This window comes from Monodelphis domestica, chromosome 6, assembly GCF_027887165.1.
Source record: "Monodelphis domestica isolate mMonDom1 chromosome 6, mMonDom1.pri, whole genome shotgun sequence".
NCBI lineage: Eukaryota > Metazoa > Chordata > Mammalia > Didelphimorphia > Didelphidae > Monodelphis > Monodelphis domestica.
The window spans coordinates 54,859,501-54,881,714 of record NC_077232.1 but is presented as its reverse complement, the minus strand read 5'-3'; the positions used below and the strand labels follow the sequence as shown (position 1 = coordinate 54,881,714).

The following is a 22,214-nucleotide window of genomic DNA, read 5'->3' as shown; positions in this document are numbered from 1 at the left end:
ATTCAAGCAATAAATAAGAAAACATCTTCACTACAGAGATCCTGATCAGTGTCTTTGAGTACTTCATGCTGAGGGTTGACTATGTTACTATTCTGCTCTAAAAATGTCTTTGGATCCCAATTGTCCAGACTGTAAAACACAAAATTCTTGGATTGACATTTATAAGTCTTTAAGTTGGGTTTTAGTTATCTTTCCAGGTTCACTGAACATTACCCCCCTTCAGATAGAATTCTGCACTCCAGTCAAACTGATCTGCTGGTTATTCTGTGAACTCAGAATTACATCTCCCATTTTTCCATCTTTTCACAGAATATTCTCTGTGCCAGGAATCCATTGCCTATTGGCTTTTGTAAATGAAGCTTGCTTTAAAAAAACTGAGTTTTAAAACTGAGTTAATGTGTCATCTTCTAGGAAAGGCCTTCCCAGATCTACTTAATTATTACTGTGCTTTCCTTATTCAAATTTTCTGTCATTACAAAATAAATATTCAAAATATATAACAGAAGCAGAATGTCATATAGGAAGAAGATTAAGATACTTAATGGATTCACAGGCAGGTGGCTGATTAGAAGATAGCTTTGTGGAACCTGATCAGGATTTTGCCTGAGTGTGGGCAAGGCTCCAGGGTCCTCATTAGCCTTTTTAACATACCTGGCTTTTTTTTTTTTACATCTTATGCATTCTTGGCATTGAACAAAATATTTAAAAAAAAAGAGAAAGGCTTTCCTTAATGTAAACACAACATTATCTCCTTCTAAGCTGACTTCTTGGAATGCAAAAGCCTGTGTTTGAAGAACCCAAAAAGGCTCTCATGGCCTTATAACTCAGACTAAACTATGACAGTTCTGATGCTATTATAATGCAATTGTTACAAAATCCATATAAACATCTTTCATGAGTTTTTTACCAGTTTCAAGAATCAAGAAGGCATTATTGTGTTCATATAATTGCAGATTGAATCTATTTATATTGTACTAAATCTGCCAACAGTGATATATTATCTAAACCTTAGCTTGTAAAAATAGATAAAAATTAATCAGATCTGCTTAAGTGTCTTATAATTGCCTAAATTATTTTCCTCCTCTTCCTCCTATTCCACAGAAACTAGCTCTCTGCCCTACATTGAGACACTCAATAAGCTGACTTGGTTTATTTGGGATATCATTTTTCTCTTCTGACATGGTATGATTTATCCAGAGACAGAGCCACTAAAATGTGACTAATACTTTTCAATGCCATTGGGTTTCAATTCAACTAATTTTTAAAATGAACATAAATTGCTATGATTACCAAGCAGTGCAGCATATAGAGGACAATGTGCTGTGAAACTGGAGTGAGATTGATACCAGTTCAAATCTTGCCTCTTACACTTATTAGCTATATAACTCTAGGCATACCCCTTAACCTATATAGGGAACCTCAAGTAACTAAAATTAGAGCCAGTAAATAGTGTTATAATTAATATAATTATAATATATTATTTTAAAAGTCTAATAGTATCAAGTAAGTGAATTATAGTCTTGTTATAATCTGTGATGTAAATGGGCTTCCCACACCCACAAAAGCACATGTCCTTGATATACTGATGTAAGAGAAACAGTTTCAGTGAAAATTATAATGTGGGAGGAGGGAACACACTGGATTAAATGAGTTCTGTTATCTCTGTGACTTAGAACATTCAGTTTCTCCTCTTTAGTATTATTTCTTAGTTAAGTACAGAATTTGGAATGGATGGTCATGAATTTCCTTTCTAGTTCCCATGTTCTTTGAATAAGTCGATAGTATAAATTTCTCATTTTTCCTCCTACACGTTAAGCCACTTGACTTGTCTGTTAAAAACATCTTTGAGTGAAAGCTTGATGTTTACTACCAAACAATAGTAGCTATTTAGAAAAAAAGCATGTCAGCTAGTTCTGATTCATCTCCATTGACTTCTATCAGGTTTTCTGAAAAAAGATTCAGCTTGAAGAATATTTTGGAAAGACTATTGAGTTTCTGAAAGTTTAAAGACAGGTAAAATGTAGTGTGGAAGGAGATCAAGTAAAAGAAGTAAATCTCTAGATCTAATTCAATTCAACACTGAATTGACCATTGTAACCTAAGATGTTCAAGGCAGTGAGGTGGTTGGGGGTAGGGTATTGTGTAAATAGCAAAAAGCAAAGGTCAATGCCATTGATAAGTTAGCATTCTCAGGGAATTATTCAAGTATTGACACATTAGAAAGTGCCATACCTGAGTCTGACTGAGCTCAATGAAGATATAGATAGATAGATAGAGATAGATGAATAGATAGGTAGATGGGTAGATAGATAGATGAATAGATAGATAGATAGATATATGGGTAGATGGATAGATGGATAGATAGAAGAATAGATATGAATAGATAGAGATAGATGAATAGATAAATAGATGGGTAGATAGATATAGATATATGTAGATGGGTAGATGGGTAGATGGATAGATGGATAGATAGATAGATATAATGGTCTTCCACACCAGTTTTGGTTGGCAAAAAAACAAGTGAGGGTTTGCTCACCAATTAAAAGACAAGTAAAGATGTAGAAGGGTTAGCTGGAACATTTCAAAGAAAAATAACATTATAGGGATTTGACACAGGAATTTGAATACTTGTTGTCCAATGTTTTATATGGAGATAACAAAATTTACTAGGGGAAAGACAATTTCTGAGAGTCCTTCAGTGTACCAAAGCATTTTGTAGTAATATCTCACTGTAGAAGTGCAACAGTCAAGTCAAGAATGCTGTTTCCATAATGGTTTCACTGAATAAAAAATGGCATGGGATCTGGATGAAGGAGAGTCTGATTTTGTCATGCAGAAATTGTGGGAAAAGAGCATTCCAGGAGGAAGTAGAGCAGGATTCAAGGCAGAGTGATTGAAAAAAACAAAAAACAATAGTCTTGTTAAAGGAAGTTGGCAGCAAGAATAGGTTGCAAGAAATCTGAGCTGGCTGGGGAATGGGTTACAAGAAAAGTTTAGAAATGCAGAATGGAAAGTGGCAAAAAAATGGTTTCAATCACCAATATGAAAACTGGGTTTAGGGGTTCGGAATTTTATGTGTAGACAATGAGGAAGCAAGCCTAGGTTTCTGAGAAAGAAAAAGAAACTTTGAGATAAGTCCCCCATCCAACTGGCTTATAGAAGCAATCACATACTTTCAAAGACAAGATTAAGTTTGTTCCATCAGACAGGACATGTGAAAAAAAATCACAATTAAAAATTCCATTTGCTTTAATGAATGGAAGAGCATGAGTAGTAGGTTGAAATGGTCTCTTGACAACAGCTACAATTAGTGTGCCATTTTGATGTGGAAATTGACTTCTTTAAAAACTCTAAGGGAAAGAAGGAATGATGGGGGAAGCAATGTTTAAAGCAATAACCATTGAGTGTGCTTTGGGAGACAAATAATAAATAAAGATTGAAATAAACCCTGATGTTATCTACCCTCTGAGACTAATTGTTCGACTTAAAGAGAGTGCAAACTCAGGTTTCTGTTTCTAGGTTTAAGGTTGTTCCCTTGCATTATTTAAAAAGAAGTTTAAATGACAATATAACTGAAGAAAAAGAAGAGACAACTCTTTTCTTAAAGAAAACTTTAGAATTTATTGCCAGGAAGAGTGAGCTAGAGCAGAATGAGCAGTGAAAAGACTTAAGTTTTCATTCTAGTTTGACCACACACTGGGAATTTGGCCAAATTACTTCCTCCCCCTGTGCCACAGCTCAGACTACATCTCAAAGAATTGTAGCTCTAATGTTATTTGGTCTGTTTTCTTTCCAGGTCAAATATTCTGTGTTCTTAAGGCCTTAACTACTCTAGGATCTTATGTTCAATATTCTAACTTTCTATATTCGAGGTCCTTTTTTAACTAACCTTAGGTAAGGTCAGTGTAATTATGAGGATAATCCTCATTTAGAAATCTCCACTCCATAACATACTAACACAGAGGCAGCTAGATAAGGTATAGTCAGTTACAGAATGATAGTTGTAGACTTAGAAGGGGTCTCAGAGGCCATCTAAGGTAATCCCCTCATTTTAAAGATGAAGAAACTGAGACTCAGGGAAGATGACTTGTCCAGAATCACATAGGTAGGCAGGATTTGAACCAGGTCTAATAATTGCTCTTTCCACTGTGCCTTCCTCTCCTTGCCTTTCTTATAAAACAGCTGAGTGCGTGGGATGAATCCAAAAAGGACAAAAACAACCTATCTTAGGTGAAGAAAAGGTCTTTGGTTATCATTTTGAAGTGATCCTTGAGTACTGCTGGAAGCTGTTGATATTTCCTTTGTTTTGATGTTGCTTGTTGCTTTCTCAGGTCAACAGGGCTAACAGAAGTAGCTATCTCTTTTTAATTAATATCATGAAAAATATAGCACCTTCTTAATCACAACAAGCTTACCCATAAAATTAATTTGCCAACTTTTAATTATTGTACTCACAAATAAAGCATGAGTCCACAGAGTCAATCAACAGCCAGGTGCCAAGGAGGAATCAGCCAAGGTCATCCTAGATGCTAAGTGGGATGTTCAGGAAATTTAAAAGCTCCTCTTCAGAATGCCAAATATAGAGAGGGGAAGGATAAATTGCTTTTCTCATTCATACAGTTATATAGTGACAAAGGTGCTCATCTTTGTCCCTCTATTTTTCTCAGTGAATATGTGAATATGGGGGGAAAAAAATTGAGTCTGTTTCTGTCTCCTTTCTGTCATAGTCAGCTCAATTCTGTTGTTTCCTTATTTCACATAAGAATTTAATTATCCCTTCTATTGCCTGACCCATTTAGAAATAGATATAAAAGGGAATTACAATTGTGTGGAGGGGAGGTACCCATTCTTGCTCCCAGACAACCTCTATCTAATATTTCTTACATTCCAACATAGACTGTCAAAGCCTAAAGGGGTCTTGGAACATGAAATGTTAAAACAGAGCATAGAATGTTCGAGCCTCAAGGGTGCTTAAACCATTCCTAGAACAGAGAATAGAGTCACTGAACTAGAAGGAACCTCAACAATAATTTAGTGCAAATCAATTATTTAGGAATAAATAGGATAAAGAAATTATTAGAATTAGGAAAAGGACATTTAAAAAAATAAATGATGCTCAAATGGACATAATTAGTGGCTGAAATAGATTAAAAATGTAAGCTTGACAGTTTGAGTTAGGTGTTCTTGCCACTTGATGCTTCTAGTTGTCTCCATTTTGATTTTTAACTCTTTAGATTACAAAGGGATAATTGAGTCTTCATCATACTTTATTAAATGAAGCTCTGAGAGTTTCCTCTTTAGAGATATTCAAGAATAGATCTTGCGTTTTGAGAGAATTTGAACATAGATCAATTTAGAGGAAGGAGAATGATCTCTTTTGATATCTTGACCTCTAATAAGACATAAATATGCATGCATATAATATTTTAATTGCATAAAATGAAATATAATTGTTTATATATAAAAATATACATGCACATCAAATGGAAACTACTGGAAACTCATCTGTATTATGCTCTCACTCTTTCAAAATGTTTAATGAATAAAGTTTTCTAAATATTCAACTCTGGATAAATTGATTCATGGATTTTTCCCATGATTCCATATTAATTTTCTAGTCTATAATTATTTAGAGAAATGGATAGAGTGCTGGCTTTGGAATCAAGATCTTAGTTCAAATCCAATCTTGGCCACCTCCTGTTTGCTAACATTTGTCTATCTTAGTTTTTTTATCTAGAAAATGAGGATAATAACAGCACCTAAATCATAGGGCTATCCTTGGCATCAAGAAGACCAAAGCTTATCTGGGTACAAATTAATTGTGTGACTTTATACAAGATACTTAAATTCTGATTGGTTCAGGTAGCTCTCTGTGACTAGAAGTTACATATGAGTTGTTGATCTATATCAAAAAAGGGGCCTTCTATACCAATGAAATCCCACAAATATTCTATTATTAAAAATGCCTCAAATATAAGTAGATTTTCTTTTGACTCATAAATCACTTAAAAGCCTTATAGATTCTCATTATTATTGTCATTAGCTCATTCACTGCTTGTATGCCTATTAAATATAGAACATTGTGCTCAAGGAAACAAGATGAATAAAACCCAATCCATTCATTAAGTTGGTTAAGATCCAGTGGGAGAAATAAAACAAATACACATTTTTACAATTATAATGGCCATATCTGTGAAATCATTCAGGTATGAAATTCCTAACTGAGGAAACCTCTATGAGTAACCAATGCAGATCAAAGTCTTCTCTGGGAGATGCTATCTTAATCTTAGCTTCTCTAACTCTAAAATGAGGCAATTGGGTTAGATGGGTTATGGGTGTCCCTGGAGTTCTTCTAGGGTAAGTGCCTCATCCAGGAGCATAGCGTAAAAATGTGTCAAGAAGCAGGGATTGAACCCAGATATTCCTGGCTTCTAAAACTAGTCCCTATCTACATTTCATTACTAACTCTGAGAAAAAAATAAACCAAAGCAAACTAAAAACAAATTGAAAAACCTCACAGGTTAGATTATAAAGATAATGGAGTACAAATACAATTAAATTACATGAGTGAGAAAACACTTCTGGGAGGTATGAAAGCAGCAGGGTTCTCAAAAGAAAGGCTTTTTGGAGAAAAAAATTGAATTGAGCCATATGAACATTAATTATCTTTGAACAGAGTTATGAAAAACATTGTTCTTCCATTTATCCAGATTTTGTGTAAATGGGAACCTACAGTACTTATATATCTTTCAACTTAAGTCATTTTCATTGATAATCTGATGTGAGAAATTTTTTTAAGCATTAGCTGAAACGTTAAGTGTCAAAGGAAATTAATTCCCTTGCTGGGTTGTTTTTTTTTTTTCTCTGAGGCAGATATTGATGAATGTACAGAGGGAATCATTGAGTGCCACAACCATTCCCGCTGTGTTAACCTGCCAGGGTGGTACCACTGTGAGTGCAGAAGTGGTTTCCATGACAATGGAACCTATTCACTTTCCGGAGAATCCTGTATTGGTAAGCACCTTTCCTCCAAGGATTTTTTCTCTTTACCTAGATCAGATCAGATTCTGCTACTATATTTAATGAAAACGTTGCAGTATAATCAGCTATGAAAGAGATGGAGCAATAAAGTAGATAAAGCACTGGCCTGAGCCAGAGGATGGAGGTTCAAATCCCATCTCTGAAGCTTTCCAGCTATGTGAATGTGGGCAAGTCATTTACCTTCCCTGAAACTCAATTTCCTCTACTGTGAAATGAGCAGGTTGGACTAAATGATATCTGATATCCCTTACAATTCTAAATCTATAAGCCCATGATTTCTTAAGTTTAATTTACTTACATAATAGGAAACATTTTACTATGGATCCCTGGATATGGAGTCAGGAAACCTGAGTTCAAGCTTTTCCTCAGACTCTTATTGGTTAGGTGTTCAAGGGCAAATTACTTCCCAGTTTAGAGTCTCAGGTGAAAAGTGGCTAATGATAATTGGTACTATATGTCTATTAGAGTTAGCCATGGTGCAATGGAAAGAATGTTGGATCTGGGAGGTTCAGAGGAACTACATGTGAATATAAATGCAAATTATCATGTGTGGCTTTTGGAAACCAACTTAACCTCTTGGGGGTCATTCTTTTCATTTGTAATTTGAAAAAGTTGGAGTTCTAAATTCTCTTTTGGTTCTAAATTCCTGGTCCTAGGATTCTAAGGAATTGACTAAAGACATAACACAGAAGCTAAAGTGACTTGCCCAGATTTACCCTATATTAAGTCTTAGAGCCAGGAATTTAATCTAGTTTTTTTTTTTTCAGACTCCTTGCTCTAAACTCTAGGCACTCCACCATGCTCTCTTATCTCTAGCATGAGAATAATGTCTATATGGTCTAGATAATAGGGTTTTTAAAGGGAAAGTTTTTGCAGACCTTAAAACATTATGTGAGCTGTTATAATCATCATCAGATGGTCATAGAATTTAGGGGCTGTGGAATATTCTTTATTAGACTGAAAATAAGGAAGGTGGGTAGAACAAAAGGTTGTCTCAGAGAAAACCACAAAAGAACACTTTCTCATTTGAAGAGATATATAGGCAGGTTCAATACAATATCATCAGCACTGTCATTTTTTTCATTTTATTGACCATGTAACCCAAGTCAAAATTTATATGAACCCCAAACTACTTTTCAAAAAAATTAGTTTAATGAAAACCTTGATTGAAAGTTATTTCATGACCCATGAGTACAACTTGTGATCCAATAATGATACAGACAAATATCAAGAGTTTGAGATAGTCTTAACTGCATTAATAATGTTAATTGCTTCCTTTAATCATCATGTTTCTCGCCCTACTCCCTACGCAGAAAAACAATATGGATTTATGAATCCTTTCAATATTGAACAAAAACAGACCAAAGGCTGCTCCCTCCAGCTAGGCATGCCATGCTGTCTTTCACAGTTGTGTGAAAATCAGGTTTTTAATTATTATTTTGGTTCATTTGTTAATCACACCATTCACATGTGTAATAAACATTTCTTAAGTTTTTGAAATGAGTAGGGCATGGGGCAGAGGAAGTAGGATCTATTTAATAATGGAGCTGTAACCCCTTTGTAACTTGGGAGGTAAATCCTAGAAAGTTGCTTAAAGCAAATATAGACTTAGTTTTGTCTAATGTCACAAAGCTAGCTACTGTCAGAATAACATATTGAACCCAGGTCTTCCTGAATCCAAGTCCAAAAAGCCATGCAATATGCCACATTGTCTCTGACTAACTAAGGAGAGTCCTGGGTGTTCCCATCCTGACTCAACTGAATCATTAGCTGTGTCATCATGGGCAAGTTAATAGAACAGTCAGATTAATCAAAATAGTTAATTCAAAAATATTATTGAATCAGGTCTAAATGTGTTATTTCAACCTTCTGCTTCTGCACCGGTATAATGCTGAACATAAATTTTTTTAATGACTTATGGTCTCTAGATTTCTAGCTGTACATAGGATCACCAGGGAAGGCTTAAGATTTTAGGATTCCAGGAGAGAATTCAACACAAAACCTGGAATGTTTTTATTTTTACCAAATTTATACTAAAAGGCAGAATAAATAGGTTCATTTCTAAGTACTGGCACCAATTTTCTGCATGAATTTAGCCAGTTCAATTTAGTTCTTTTAGTTGTGTTTCAGTTTCTCCATTACTAAGAAATGGTTAACAAAACAATATAGTGTACCTCTTTCTCAGAGTTGTGAAGATAAAATGTTTATACCATGGGTAAAAGTCTTTTTGTAAACCATAAAGCTTTCCAAAAACATATTTTCTATTTGATTACATTTTGACACTGATTTTTTTCATTTTAAAACAATAGCACAATCTGATTAGATGATGGCTTTAGTTAATTATGTCATGATTAATAAAGGCTTTACTCTGAAGCAACTAAAAGATAAAGATTCAATTCCTTTCTTCCTTGAAAACAAAATATATAGGTTTTCCCGTTTTTAAACCAGACTGTAAATCAGACTGATATCCTTGCACTTCCCTTTCTGGTAGGAAAATGCTATCAGTGAAAATGAATGTTTGATATTAACAAATGATGATAGCCATGACCTATGACACTAGGATATATTATTCATTCTGCCTCTTGATGATGATTTGAGACACCAAATTTCTGTTAAATTTGGAAATAGTGTGTCTTCTTCATACCTCTGTTTTTGAATCATTGCCAGAAAAGTGATATAAGTAAAATATTTAACAATGAGATTGATGCATTTGTAGATTCCTGTGCAGTGGCTATTGGGTGTCCAAAATCTGCATTTTAAAAAGATGATGAAAGTTAAGCAATGTTAGATTAAGTTGCCTGAGTTTATAGAGGTAGTAAACATCACCAACAAGATTAGAATTCTGGTCTTTTGACTCAGACACATTTTTCTTTCCACTGAATCATGATGCTATGTATTGCTTGACTACATAATTATTTTTTTTAATGTGGGAACTATTTGGAGGGGGAGGGCTGTTAATAGGTGCTGATAGATAATTTGATCCCAAATGGTACTCTCGAGCCACCAGCCAAACTGCTTCATCAGAGTATAATTAGTGCATATGTGTTAGCTTTCTCAAAAGCAGTAGTATTCTCCCTGCTCACCTTAGGGCACTCAGCTTAAAGGTTCTTAGACTATTTTCCTTCCCAATGACATGAGATTCTATAGCTCACCCAATGGTACTACTGGTCTCCAATTCAGAACTGACCTAGTAATATGAAAAAGTGATATGGAATATTACTCTGAAATATTAAGTTTATAGAAATTTCAATTTGCTACTCACCCTTTACTCAATTCCTAGGAAAAAATAGCCTAATCTTCATTGGCCACTCTCACTCAAAAGACTCATATGACAGACTTTCCTGGGACTACATGGTCTATTTAAAAAATACAGCAAACTCTATAGAGGAGTAATCTGCTAAGACATTTTTTTTTTTGCTTTCTCATCTCCTTCTCATTTCCCCCAGGTGGTATAATGATTAGTGAAAGGAGTTTGGCTTTTGGAACCTACTGTGACTTATTTTGCAATTAATGCCTTCTCTCTGTTCATTATTTCACATTTATTTTGTATATTGTTGGTTGCATATTGTCTCCCCATTTAGACTGAGAGCAGGGTCTGGCTCTTATATTTCTTTTTTATTTGCATGGCTTAGTATGGTGCCTGGCATATAGTAGGTGCTGAGTAAACATGAACTGGCTGATTGACTGAGATTTCATGGTAACTGACAGTCAAGATGCTTCCTGGATGCCTGTTCCACCCTTCTGGTCCTATCTTGTTCCCTGGTCATTCTGGCTATTTAGGATCTGTCTTCACCTGTCCTTTAATGCAATCAGTCCTGAATGCAGTCAGACCAGGGCCCAGAGACAGCACTAGCTGCTGCTGGTGGCTGCCCCTTTTTGGCAGCATGGGAGGAGGGAATGGAAGTCTCTCTGAGAGTCATGGAAAGGCAAACACAAAGGTGTTATAAAAATATACCTCCCTGCATTTCCTATTTTCTCGTTGATCTCTTTTCTTTCAGTCAACTTTTTGGGGAAAATAGTCATACCTGTTAAGATCAGAAATCACAGGTGGATAGTTCTGGGACAAATAATTTAGTCATTTATTGGAATAAAGAGGCTTAGGGGTGGATTAAGGTCCAAGAGATTTTAGCTTTAATCTGACTCTCCTCACTAACCCTCTATGTATCCATTCAGAAAGGAATTTAGGACTAGAAACAAATTTAGGGATAGAAACAAATTTAAAGATAAGGAAACTCTCTTTGTACTGCTTGATTTCAACAGATGTTTCAAAGTGACTTCAAAAGTCAAAATGGGCAGATTTTGTTCTGTTTTCTCTCCCTAGTAATGTTTGAAATAAAAATAATTTTCTATGAAAAAAATTAAGATAAGGAAACAGTGCCCCAGAGATGTTATGTCCACTGCCACACAGGAATATTTTTTAGATAGAGAGTGAGCTCTATAAGAGTTTTCTTTCTACAAAAGCCTGGACTTTCTTCTCCCTTTGTCCATGTTTCCTCATTTGGAAGCCAGAGATAATAATAGGAATCCTGCCTAATGATGAAGATTGCTGTAGAGATGAAAACTCTAAAAAGCCTCAAACAGCTAAACAATTTTGCTATTTTTAAAAAGAATAAAAGTCCTTATGTTCTTAAAATTCTGCTGCACTGTGTGTGGGGTTGATAAAGATGGCAGTTGTGGTCACTGCAATGGAGAAGCATGAACCCTAGTTGGGGATATGTGATTAATACACACGAAGCAACAGCAAACAATGAAAGACAGAATATAATTAAGTGCTTAATTATGTGAGACAGACCATAAATATTTTAGATCAGAGGAGAGAAACACATGAGAAATGGAGTATTTCATGAATGAAGATTTCATAAATGATGAATAATTTGAGCTAGACCTTGAAGAACTGTCAATATTTGGAATATTATGAGCTTGATGTAGTAGATAGAGGGCTGCCTTGCAATCAGGAAGACATGCCTCTGCTAGGTAGGAACTGTGATCATAAACATGTCAATTCATTTCTTTTTGCCCCAGGCAAATCTCTAAAACTATAAAAATCAGGGAATCTACATCGATGGAGGGAGTTTCCATATTGGAAGGTAACTTTATTGATTAAATAATAACATCCTCTTCTCTTTCCTTCTCAAAATCTACTCTATTATCCTTTCTTTTTGCATTTGGGGTAAAAGAGACCAAATCTTGGACATGGAGTCACTTCAAATCCAGTCTTGGGCAATTACTAGCTGTGGGACTCTGAGCAAGCCACTCACCCCAATGTAAGCATCCAAGGCAATATCAATTTGGACATTCTTAAGGAAAACTGATCAGTTCGGTATGATATCAGGAGGGTATAAGAGGGAAAGACCAGAAGGAATGGAAAGATTGAATATATTCTAGAGCCTGTGGGGAAAACCCAAATTCCCACATTTCTCTGAACCCACCCTATTTGTTTAAATGAATTCAGTTGGAATTAAATGGAAAAAATATGCTTTACAAATTTCTCTGACAAATACCTGCTAGCTAGGACTTTTAAAGATGCAATATAAATAGGAAAGTAGGTAGGTAGCTTATTGGATTGAGAGGCAGACCTCAAGATGGGCCATCCTGGGTTCAAATATGACCTTAGACACTTCCTAGCAAGTTTCTTAACCCCTGTTGCCTAACCCTTGCTGCTCTTCTGTCTTGGAACCAATACACAGTATTGATCCTTAGATGGAAGGTAAAGGCTTAAAACAAAACAAAAAGGTGGTATATATACATAAGAAAAAGAGTGATTCTTTCATATTTAAAGAGGTGAAAATAATGACCAACAATTTAAAAAAATCCTTAAATCATTATTGATAAAAAACTAAAATTAAAACAATTCTTAGTTCCCATCTCATATCAATAACATTGGCATATATGATAGAAGGGTAGAACAGTAATTGTTGGAAGGGATATGTAAGTACAGGTACACCAATGCACTATTGTTGGAACTGTGAAGTGATGAAACATTAATAAAACAATGTGCAATTATATCCTACAGTGTCATTAAACTTGGCATACATCCTTTTACTTTCCCCTTCCTTTTTCTTGTCTTATTCACTTTCTTCACCAATAAATATAGAGTACTTAAAGGTTTACAAAGTGCTTTCTATACAATGGTGCTTTGAGTGAGATCATGCTAGTATTGTTATCTCCATTTTACAGAGGTGTGTGAACTTGAGCTTCTTTTGTGTTTTATTGACTTGCTGAGGGTCATTTGGTCACTATGATTTCCCAGGCACTAGTTTATGTCTTCCTGGAAAATCTAGTCTAATTTTTGCTATTCAATATTATATTCCTCCAAAAATGATAGGGGATGATATTGTCCCCCAAAGGCCATTTTTCAATGATGCTAAATTTAGGGGCAGCCAGGTGGCTCTGTAGAGAGCCACAGCTGGAGATGAGAGGTCCTAGGTTCAAATATGGCCTTACATACTTTGTAGCTATATGGATCTGGGCAAGTAACTTCATCTCAATTGCCTAGCCCTTACAGACCTTCTGCCTTAGAATCAATATTATCAATACTATGAATCAAAAGTGAAAAAGGAAAGATACCAATTTTGCAAGGATAAAAAAGCCTCCTCTTTAATTTTGAACATTTCTATGGAGAATGACATTAAGCCACAACATGTTCTCTTCAGAGACTTTGTATTCCATGACAGATCTAGAGGAAATAAATGAGTGTTTGCAGACCCTGAAAAAATGGAACTGTGTTGGAGATATGCTCAGGGATGGATCATATGCCTTGCTTTTAAAAACAAGCCCAAGTCAGATGAAAGAAACTCACCACAATTTTGACTTCAGCCACAGCAACTCTTGAAGTATAAAGGGCTTTGGATTTGAGTTTGGTGGAAGGAGTATCCACACTGAAAAAAAAAATCAAAGAATCTTCAATATAAATTATCTCTGAAAGGGCATGATTTTTCATCTTCCCTTCCTTTCCCTCCTTCCCCATTTCCCAGCACAATGCTTCATACATAATTGTAGTTTAATGATTGCTTATTGGATTGGAGTTGATTGGATTAGAATAGAAATGGATTAAATTGACTGCATTGTCTCTTCAGAAAAAGGCATTTCAATTTTTTCTTGCCTTGACAAAGTAGATCCTAATCAATGATTGTTAAATTGAGTGGAACTGAATCTTGTGAGATCCTATTGCCAATTTTAAATGGGAGGTGAAAATAATGGATTGATTTAAAACTAGTCGTTTTGAGCTTGAGTGTTTTAGGTTGTTTTTACTTTATCAGAGCATTCAGAGATAATTGCCCTAGTTATCCACTTCATTTTGTGTGTAGACATAACTTTGGAGTTAAAGATTGATTTTCAGTTCGATTTGTAGTGGCTCTAGAGAAAAACAGGCTTATCCAGTACTGGGGATGCTTTCCTGGGGTTTGTTCATAACCAAATTGGCTCAGCTTTGTTTAAAGGGGTTGTGTGCAGCTTTTTCTATGTTAATATTTATAAGATGTCAAGACTGTAATAATGATACACACTTTTGAGCCTCTGAGACAACTTTCTAAAATTCTTTATCTTATCAATATATTCCTACTTTTATCTCTATAAGACATAGTAAATCATCATTATCTATATTTTTGTGCTGTTTTAAGTCATTGGTGGGTATCACAAATGCCATATTCATAGAAACAGCCACCATATGGGAACTTGGATCTTTCTTCCTTTAGATATCATAGGGTCTTTGAGTGAGAAAAAGTCCTGTATTCAAACCCTGACTCAGTTACTTATTAGAAATGTGACTTCAAGCAGGTCTATTTTTGGGGATGTTCATTTCCACATCTGTAAAATATGGCATCAGACTTGGTGACCTCTAAAGTTCTATCCAGAACTATAATTTGTGAATTTATGATTGCCTTATTCTCAAGTTCATGACAGAGTCTTGAGACCTACATGGCTTTGAATAAAATCACTGTTGACGAAAATCTGTGATGCAAGAAGAAGTAAAGGCAAATATTGTTGGATAACCGATGGGACAGAAGGTCAAGAAAAAAACATGCATTGCTATTTAGTACCAGCAACTCTAGGCGTGAACCCCAAAGCAAGCTTCAGTTGTTACTGAGCAGCAGGGCAATAATTTTCCCCAACTGCTTTCTCTCCATTACCCACATGCACAAATTTCCGAGGCCATTCACATTTGCACCATAGGCAAGCAATAACTTTATTATGAGGGTCTGGGAGGCTTGGGGATGAATGAGTCTGCCTGGACTATTGTGATAACTTCTTGACATTTAAAACAAAAGACTGGGCATAAATAAGCCTTTTGTTGATGACTGAAGTTCATCATTATGGACATGGGATTACAAGACATTGATATTTTCATGAGGCTAGCAAAGCTTTTATTTTTTCTCCCCCTCTCTCTTTTCTCACTGTCAACCTTTCAACCATCTCTCTTTACCCCTGTCAGTTTCTCTAGTTTGCTTCTGGTTTGTGCTTTTAATATGAGGTAGGATAATGTTAGATAATAAGCTTCTTTGTGCTTTGTCAAATAGAGAATTATGTCTCTTCTAAGAGCTATTTCTAGCACAGACTCAATAACATTTTCTTTTGTTCTCTGAGATGATCTTTTTGGACTTTTTTGTACATTTTCTGATTATATATCCCAATAATTGAGATAACCAGGTTAATAAACACAGTCCAGTGAATAATATACTAAGTTAGAAGTCAGACAATGATATGTGGTTATAAGTAAGTCTGAGTCTCGGTTCTCTCACCTATAAAAAGAAAATAATAATCCTTAGAACACAGTTGTTATGAGACTCAGATGAGATAATGCATTTAAAACGCATTGAGAATTTTAAAGTATAAATCACATATGTGAAAATCCTAAGGATCATCGACTTCAGCAAAGGGGGAAGGGAGGTTGCCAGTGTGAGAAGTTTATCATTGTGGAAGGAAAACCCTCTGTGACTTACCATATAAAACAATACTTGTCCAAAAGGGTGTGGCAAGTTCTCCAGCTTCACAGGCTCCAAATGATCAGTCAGGATCTGAATGGAGATTTGCCTAATGCAAATCCACTGTTCTCTCATCTATTTCTTAAAGCTTTTTTTTTTTAAAAATAAATGTCAGTTGTTTTTATCACTATTACTGTTTATTATTATTATTATTACTATCTTCTGGATATGTGAGTTGTTACCTTGAATTCCAGGCTATAAATTTTGTGTTTACAATCGCTCAATTTAACTTTACCCTCCCTATAGGTTACTCCCTGGTGATGCTATTATCCATCCATCTCAAAAGAAAGCTTTCTTTGTCAGATTATTTTCTTAGTCTCAAAGGGATTTCTGTATTTGAGAACACACTGAGGCCCACTTCCTACCTCTTGAGGCTTAGCAATGAAGAGTCAATTTATTATAGAAACTTTTTTAAAGAATACATAGAATGCAAAGATCATATCCACATCAGAGCTCATAGATTGGCTTCTAAAGCCTCTTTAAAATTGATATGGAATTGTTTTAGTAGTAATAAATAATCAACTATGAATATCTAGGTTAGAATGTAAGCTATAATACTTAGAACTCTTGAAAACACTGTCAGCATAAAATTCCCATTTTAAAATGCCACCCTTAAAAAGTTTGCATTATGAAAATGCATTCATTTGAGGAAAGTTTAATTTTCCTCTCAAATTTAGTGTTTCTTGATTAGGTGTATTATATGTGGACAATAAAGGCCTGTGAACCAGGATGATTAGGTTCTGGTGGAGTAACCCATTATTCTTTCCCCAGAAATGAGATAAACATTGCAGAAGAAATAGTTGTAAGAGCATTTCTTTGAACACAGAAATTGCCTGGCTAGTAGACTCCACAGATTTCTTCCTGAAACTAACAGAGAACTCTCTATCAAGTTAAAAGAGTGATTATTAAGTGCCTATTGCATGCATAGATGGGTAAAGAAACAAAGGTGAGACATAAAGCACAATTCTATCTTCAAATGAGAAACTATTTATGAAAATATTTAGTAGAATACCTAGCACATAACAGGCATCCTATAAATGTTTCTCTCCTTACCCACTCATGGAAATTGACTAACCTTGGAAATAATGACATAAAGATGGAATAACCAATCTGAAATAATGCAGGCAATACTATTATTTGGTCTGTTTCCTAAGGAGATTAGAGAGAGAGAATCCATATGTTCCAAAATATCTATAGCATCTCTCTTTGTGGTAGCAAAGTATTGGAAATATGAGGAGATGCCCATCAATTAGGGAATAAGTGAAGAGATTATGATATATGATTGTGATGGAATACAACTATGACATTAAAAATGAACATACTGATTTTTTTAAAATTTGGAAAGAACTATATGAGAGAATAAACAGTGAAATAAGTAGAAACAGGAGAATTTTACTCACAGCCACAGAACTAATGCTGCAAGAATAAGCTGTGAATATTACCTCCAGAAAGTGAGTATAAAGATGAAATATCAAAGACTTAATTTATATGTACATGTTGGCTTCCTTGATATATCTCTCATGATGACGGCAGTTTGGGAAGAAGGTGGGACATTTGCTAATGGTATTTAGTATGTACAAGTGAAGAAAAGTAAGCTAAATCTATAGGAGATTTATGATTTCACTTGTGTACTATCATCTTTTTTCATTGTATCTGGTAATGCCTGTTTTGTTTTGTTTTATAAAATTTGGAAGTAAAAAAAGAAAAAAGAAAAAAAAAGAAAAAGAAAAAAATTGAAAAAAGAACATGTAACATTCCACCTGAAAAAAAATAATGTATGGAGGAATTCAATTTAGGATTGAAGAATTCAGGTTGGGATCTTCTTCTAAGGCTTTTTTATGTCATAAAAGTAATGATAATCTAAAAAATTACCTCATGATAGGTCTTGACAACTAAGAAATCCTCAAGTAGTAAATTCCTGCGAGGAACTCCTAATGTGTTATCTAAGAACCAATACAGATAAATTCAGAAAATGATAAACCAAGTTGGATAAGAAGAGATCATAACATTTTAGTCTCGTTTGTGAGCTCAGAAGCCCATACTTACTTTCAAAGCCCTTCTTCATAGTTGTAAAAGAGTTATGAACACATACTACAAAATTACAGATCCATAAAGTAAATGCATAAGGGAAATGCAAGACAAAAGCTCTGGAAATGCTAGTAGGGGAAAGACCATGAGGAGAAATCAAGGATGGTTTTTAAGATGAGTTTTAAAAGATGGTAGCTCCAGTACACTGTCCTGTTGCCAAATACCTTCCTTCAATTACATGGCACCCTGTGTATGCCTTCCATATGGTTGGAATTATATAATGGAAATATGTTTTGCTGAGGAAGAGTTGGACAGAGCCACCACTTGACTTGGCCATCTGGGAGTTTTATAAGTGAGCTGGGTGGAAGATCCAAGTCAGTTATTGTCATCTAAGAAATACCTGTGATGATAGAGTGACTTCGAACTTTGCTTAATAGGAAGGATCTAAATAATTGTTAGCTTATTTATTGATTTAGTGCTAGAAGGAACCTTGAGGTTATATATTACAAGCCCAACACTATCATTTTAAAGATGATGAAACAAAGGTGTAGAGTTAAGATCACACTAATAAAAAGTAGTCATAGAAGATAGAAGTTGATACTTTTTCTACTGAACTCTATTGCCTGACTCCTGAGATACTTTCCACCCTCATAGTTTAATAAATTCAATGTATCTTATCTTTTGCAGAAGAAAAAAACAATAAATTTGGAGTCAGAAAACCTAGGCTCAAATTTTAGCTATGTTACATTCTATTTCTGTGCCTTTGGGAAAATCACTTGATGTCTTACTTTCAGTGATCACAATGAGCGTGTTGAACTAGACAACCTCTAGGATTTCTTCTATCTCTAACTATGGCATGGAATTGTACATTGGGGTCTCTGTGTCTATGGGGGATAAGTTCCAAGACCTACCATGAATGGATGGAACCATAGATAAGAGCAAATATCTGCTGTTAACTGAAGGTAACTGAACTAGCAGATTCAAGGACTCAATTGCAAAATTAGAAATTTATCAGAAGATAGTGGCTGTCTAATCCAAATGGATATTATTTACATATTAGGAGACTGAAGTCAGGAGAAATGGTGAATCTGGGAATTTAGTCCCAGTCTTCAGTCTTCAAATGCAGTCCTGTGCCCAACTTTGCAGTAAGAGTAGAATCATAGGATGTGAAAGATGGAAGATAATCCAGAAGTCCTCTGGTCTAAGATCATTTTTTTTTCAGATAGGGAAATTAAGTTTCAGAGGGAAGGGTGTTACATGGGTAGGGATGGGAGGGCCGAGAGCTCAGCTCATGTGCTCTGGCTCCCATTCCAGATTTTCCACAATACCAGACCGTTATTACTATAATAATGAGAAGCAGAAATTCTGGATAAATGGGTTTTTTTAATACATTCTTCCCCTTAAGAGTAGGAACTAGTGAAGTTCTAGAGTTACCCAACATTTCCCAGGAAGCTGTTGCACCACAACTACTACTTGTAAAACTTTTTTTTTTCAACTCCCAATGTAACATAATTAATCAGTTAACAATTAAATAAGGCACGGTCATGTCAATTGTAAAAATGTAGCCTGTTAGCATGACTGTGTTGTTTACCAAAATCTTTCCTAGGCATAGGGTAACCTTTATATAAAAGAGGCGATCTCTCTCCCATATGGATACCGGGGAATAAAATTAAAGAACATATGAAAAAATATTTTTGAAGGTTTTGGCAAAGAAGCATTGGAGAAAACCTAAATTCTGTGGCTACTGGAATGGATGTGATTTGGAGAACACAGCTCTGACAAATGTCCCATTGTACTCTACTTCCTAGGGAGATTGTTTAGATATTCCTTGTGTAAAGAGAAATCTCATTGTAAATAATTTATTCCTGAACCCCCCCTCCTTTTTTTTTAGTAAGGAGATAGGAAATTACTTTTCATCCAACAACTTTATGGGGCAAATGATTTGTCAAAATAGGGACACTGGATTGGCTGGAAGCCCAAAACATATTTGTTAGAGAAGATTCTCTTCTACAACATTAAACAGAAACATTGGAAGGTGCAATCCCAAGCTGACATCAGAAGTAAGACTAGATCCCAATAGCACTAGATTGCAAATGATTATTATAAAAGACAACATGTTCAAATAAATATTGAATGGCTCTGACAACTACTTCATTCCAGGAAATCAATATATTCTTCTGGGGCCCTGACCATACCTTTGCCCATTCCCAGCCTCCCTGTTCTGTGCAGTTCTTCACCTTTCACCATGATTATTCAAATAGTAGACCTGCACAGTCAAAAATCCAGTTAGGTGAAAGAGAAAGATGCAAACTTCAAATTGGAATGGACTTTAGAGACATCTAGTCCAGGTATTGTGAACCAGGAACTCAATGAGAGATTTCAGTAAGTTGTGACATGGAAATCACTTAAAAGACTGATATATATTAATTTAAGGTCACCAAGGAATTCAGCTATGTAATTCCTTAATGAAAACTCAAGTCAGCAGTCAACCTTTTATGGAGTTTAATTACAAACAGGAGGAAGAAAGGTACTAGAGAGAGAGAGAGAAGGGAATAGGGCTTATATACCCGCTCTGTTTAGGCTGGGCCAAAAGGCCCAAGCCCTTAGATAGCTGAGGCAAAGAAAAGAGATCAGTCCCTATCACTCACGTGACCAAAATGGAGAAACAGTCTCATGGGCTTCCACCTCCAGCTTCCTTCAGAGCAAGCTTCTCAGAGCACAGCCTCTCAGAGCAAAACCTCTCCAACCAACCTAGTCCTCAGATCCCACTATCTTTAAGGAAACCATCCAAGTTACCTCCCCTCAGTTCTCACATCTACCAATCACTGTCCATGTCTTCCCTGTGCCAATGGTGGCTCTAGCTTAACCCAGGACCACCCAGAAGTCTGCGGCTTTGCACATGTCTGTTGAAGGTCATTTTCTCAAATAATTAAATTTTGATCCATGATGCAGCCCTTCCTAAATCCTGTTAGGACTGAGTAGGGTGGAGATTGTATCAATTCTAAAATCAATCATGACTCAAAGAACTTCCTGTTCTATGCTTAAACATAGGTCAAAGCCCTTTCCATTGTTTAGCAAAAGGTTTCTGTCCTAAAGTAATCTTAAGTAGGGGGGAGAAAGACCCTCCCATGCCAAGGGACTATCCATTAGACTATTCCATTAGACTATTCCATTATCCATTAGACATTCCAATAGACTATGAGTAGGAAATTTTTCAAGTATGAAATTTCCCAATGGTGAAATTTCCAACATTTATAAGTCTAAGAAATTTTAAGGTTTACAATGTCCATCAACTTAGATTGGAGGAGAGAAAAGCAACCACTTTATTTCCACAAAACTTTAACTTACCATTACCTTTAATTATGAATAGAAGCAACAAACATTATTCTGAGAAGGTATCCTTAGGCTGTACCAGATGTCCAAAAAAGTCCATTATTTTTTTAATGTGAAAAATTTCTAATCTACTTGAATTCCTTTGTGGTACAGTCGAGGAGACTGAGTCTAACAGAACTAATGTCACTGGCATAGACACCCAGGTCAATAACAGAAGTTGTGGGAGCAAGAGTGAGTTATTTGTAATTCCTAGAAAGGTATAGTATAGTGGTAGTCTCTTGGTGACCAAGAATGACTATTGTCTTTGTGCAGTTTCATCTACGGTTCACCCTCATGTGGCTTTGAAGTCCAAAGGCTGAGGCACACAGTTTGGGGCACATGGGGCATGGAACTCCAGGTGTCACGGGAGGTGCGGTTGTGGCCTGGTGTCAGCGTTCACGCACAGCAGCAAGACGTCGACATAGTTCATCTTCAAAGGTGGTGGCAGCATGGTTAATGTGGGTTCGCCAGCTGCTTCTGTCAGAGGCAGCGCGTTCTAGTTGCTTTGGTGTGATGCCAACCCACTTCAAGTTTGACTTTAGCTGATCCTTGAATCTTTTCTTTGGTCGGCCTTGTTTCCTGAGTCCAGCTGACAGTTCACCATAGAATACCTGTCTTGGTATTCGCTGTGGGTCCATGCGGATGACGTGTCCAGACCATCATAGCTGGGTTTGGAGGACCAGGACTTCGATGCTGGTGGAGTTGGCTCTGTCGAGAACTTCCTGGTTGGTGATTTGGTCCTGCCATTGGATCCTCATGATTGACTGGAGGGAGCATTGGTGGAATTGCTCC

General features: G+C 35.8%; 1 protein-coding gene across 3 annotated transcripts in view; it reads left to right on the top strand.

The window, feature by feature from the left end:
• The window catches only part of NELL1 (neural EGFL like 1), a 947,998-nt gene that overhangs the window by 885,737 nt on the left and 40,047 nt on the right, over positions 1-22,214 (top strand). For 2 of the 3 annotated variants that reach the window (XM_007497168.2, XM_056802024.1), the window contains one exon: positions 6,874-7,014. The exons of the other annotated variant lie outside the window; for it this stretch is intronic. In XM_007497168.2, coding sequence (XP_007497230.1) covers positions 6,874-7,014 — 141 coding nt within the window. The remainder of the gene's footprint in view (positions 1-6,873; positions 7,015-22,214) is intronic. 3 annotated transcript variants of the gene reach the window in all.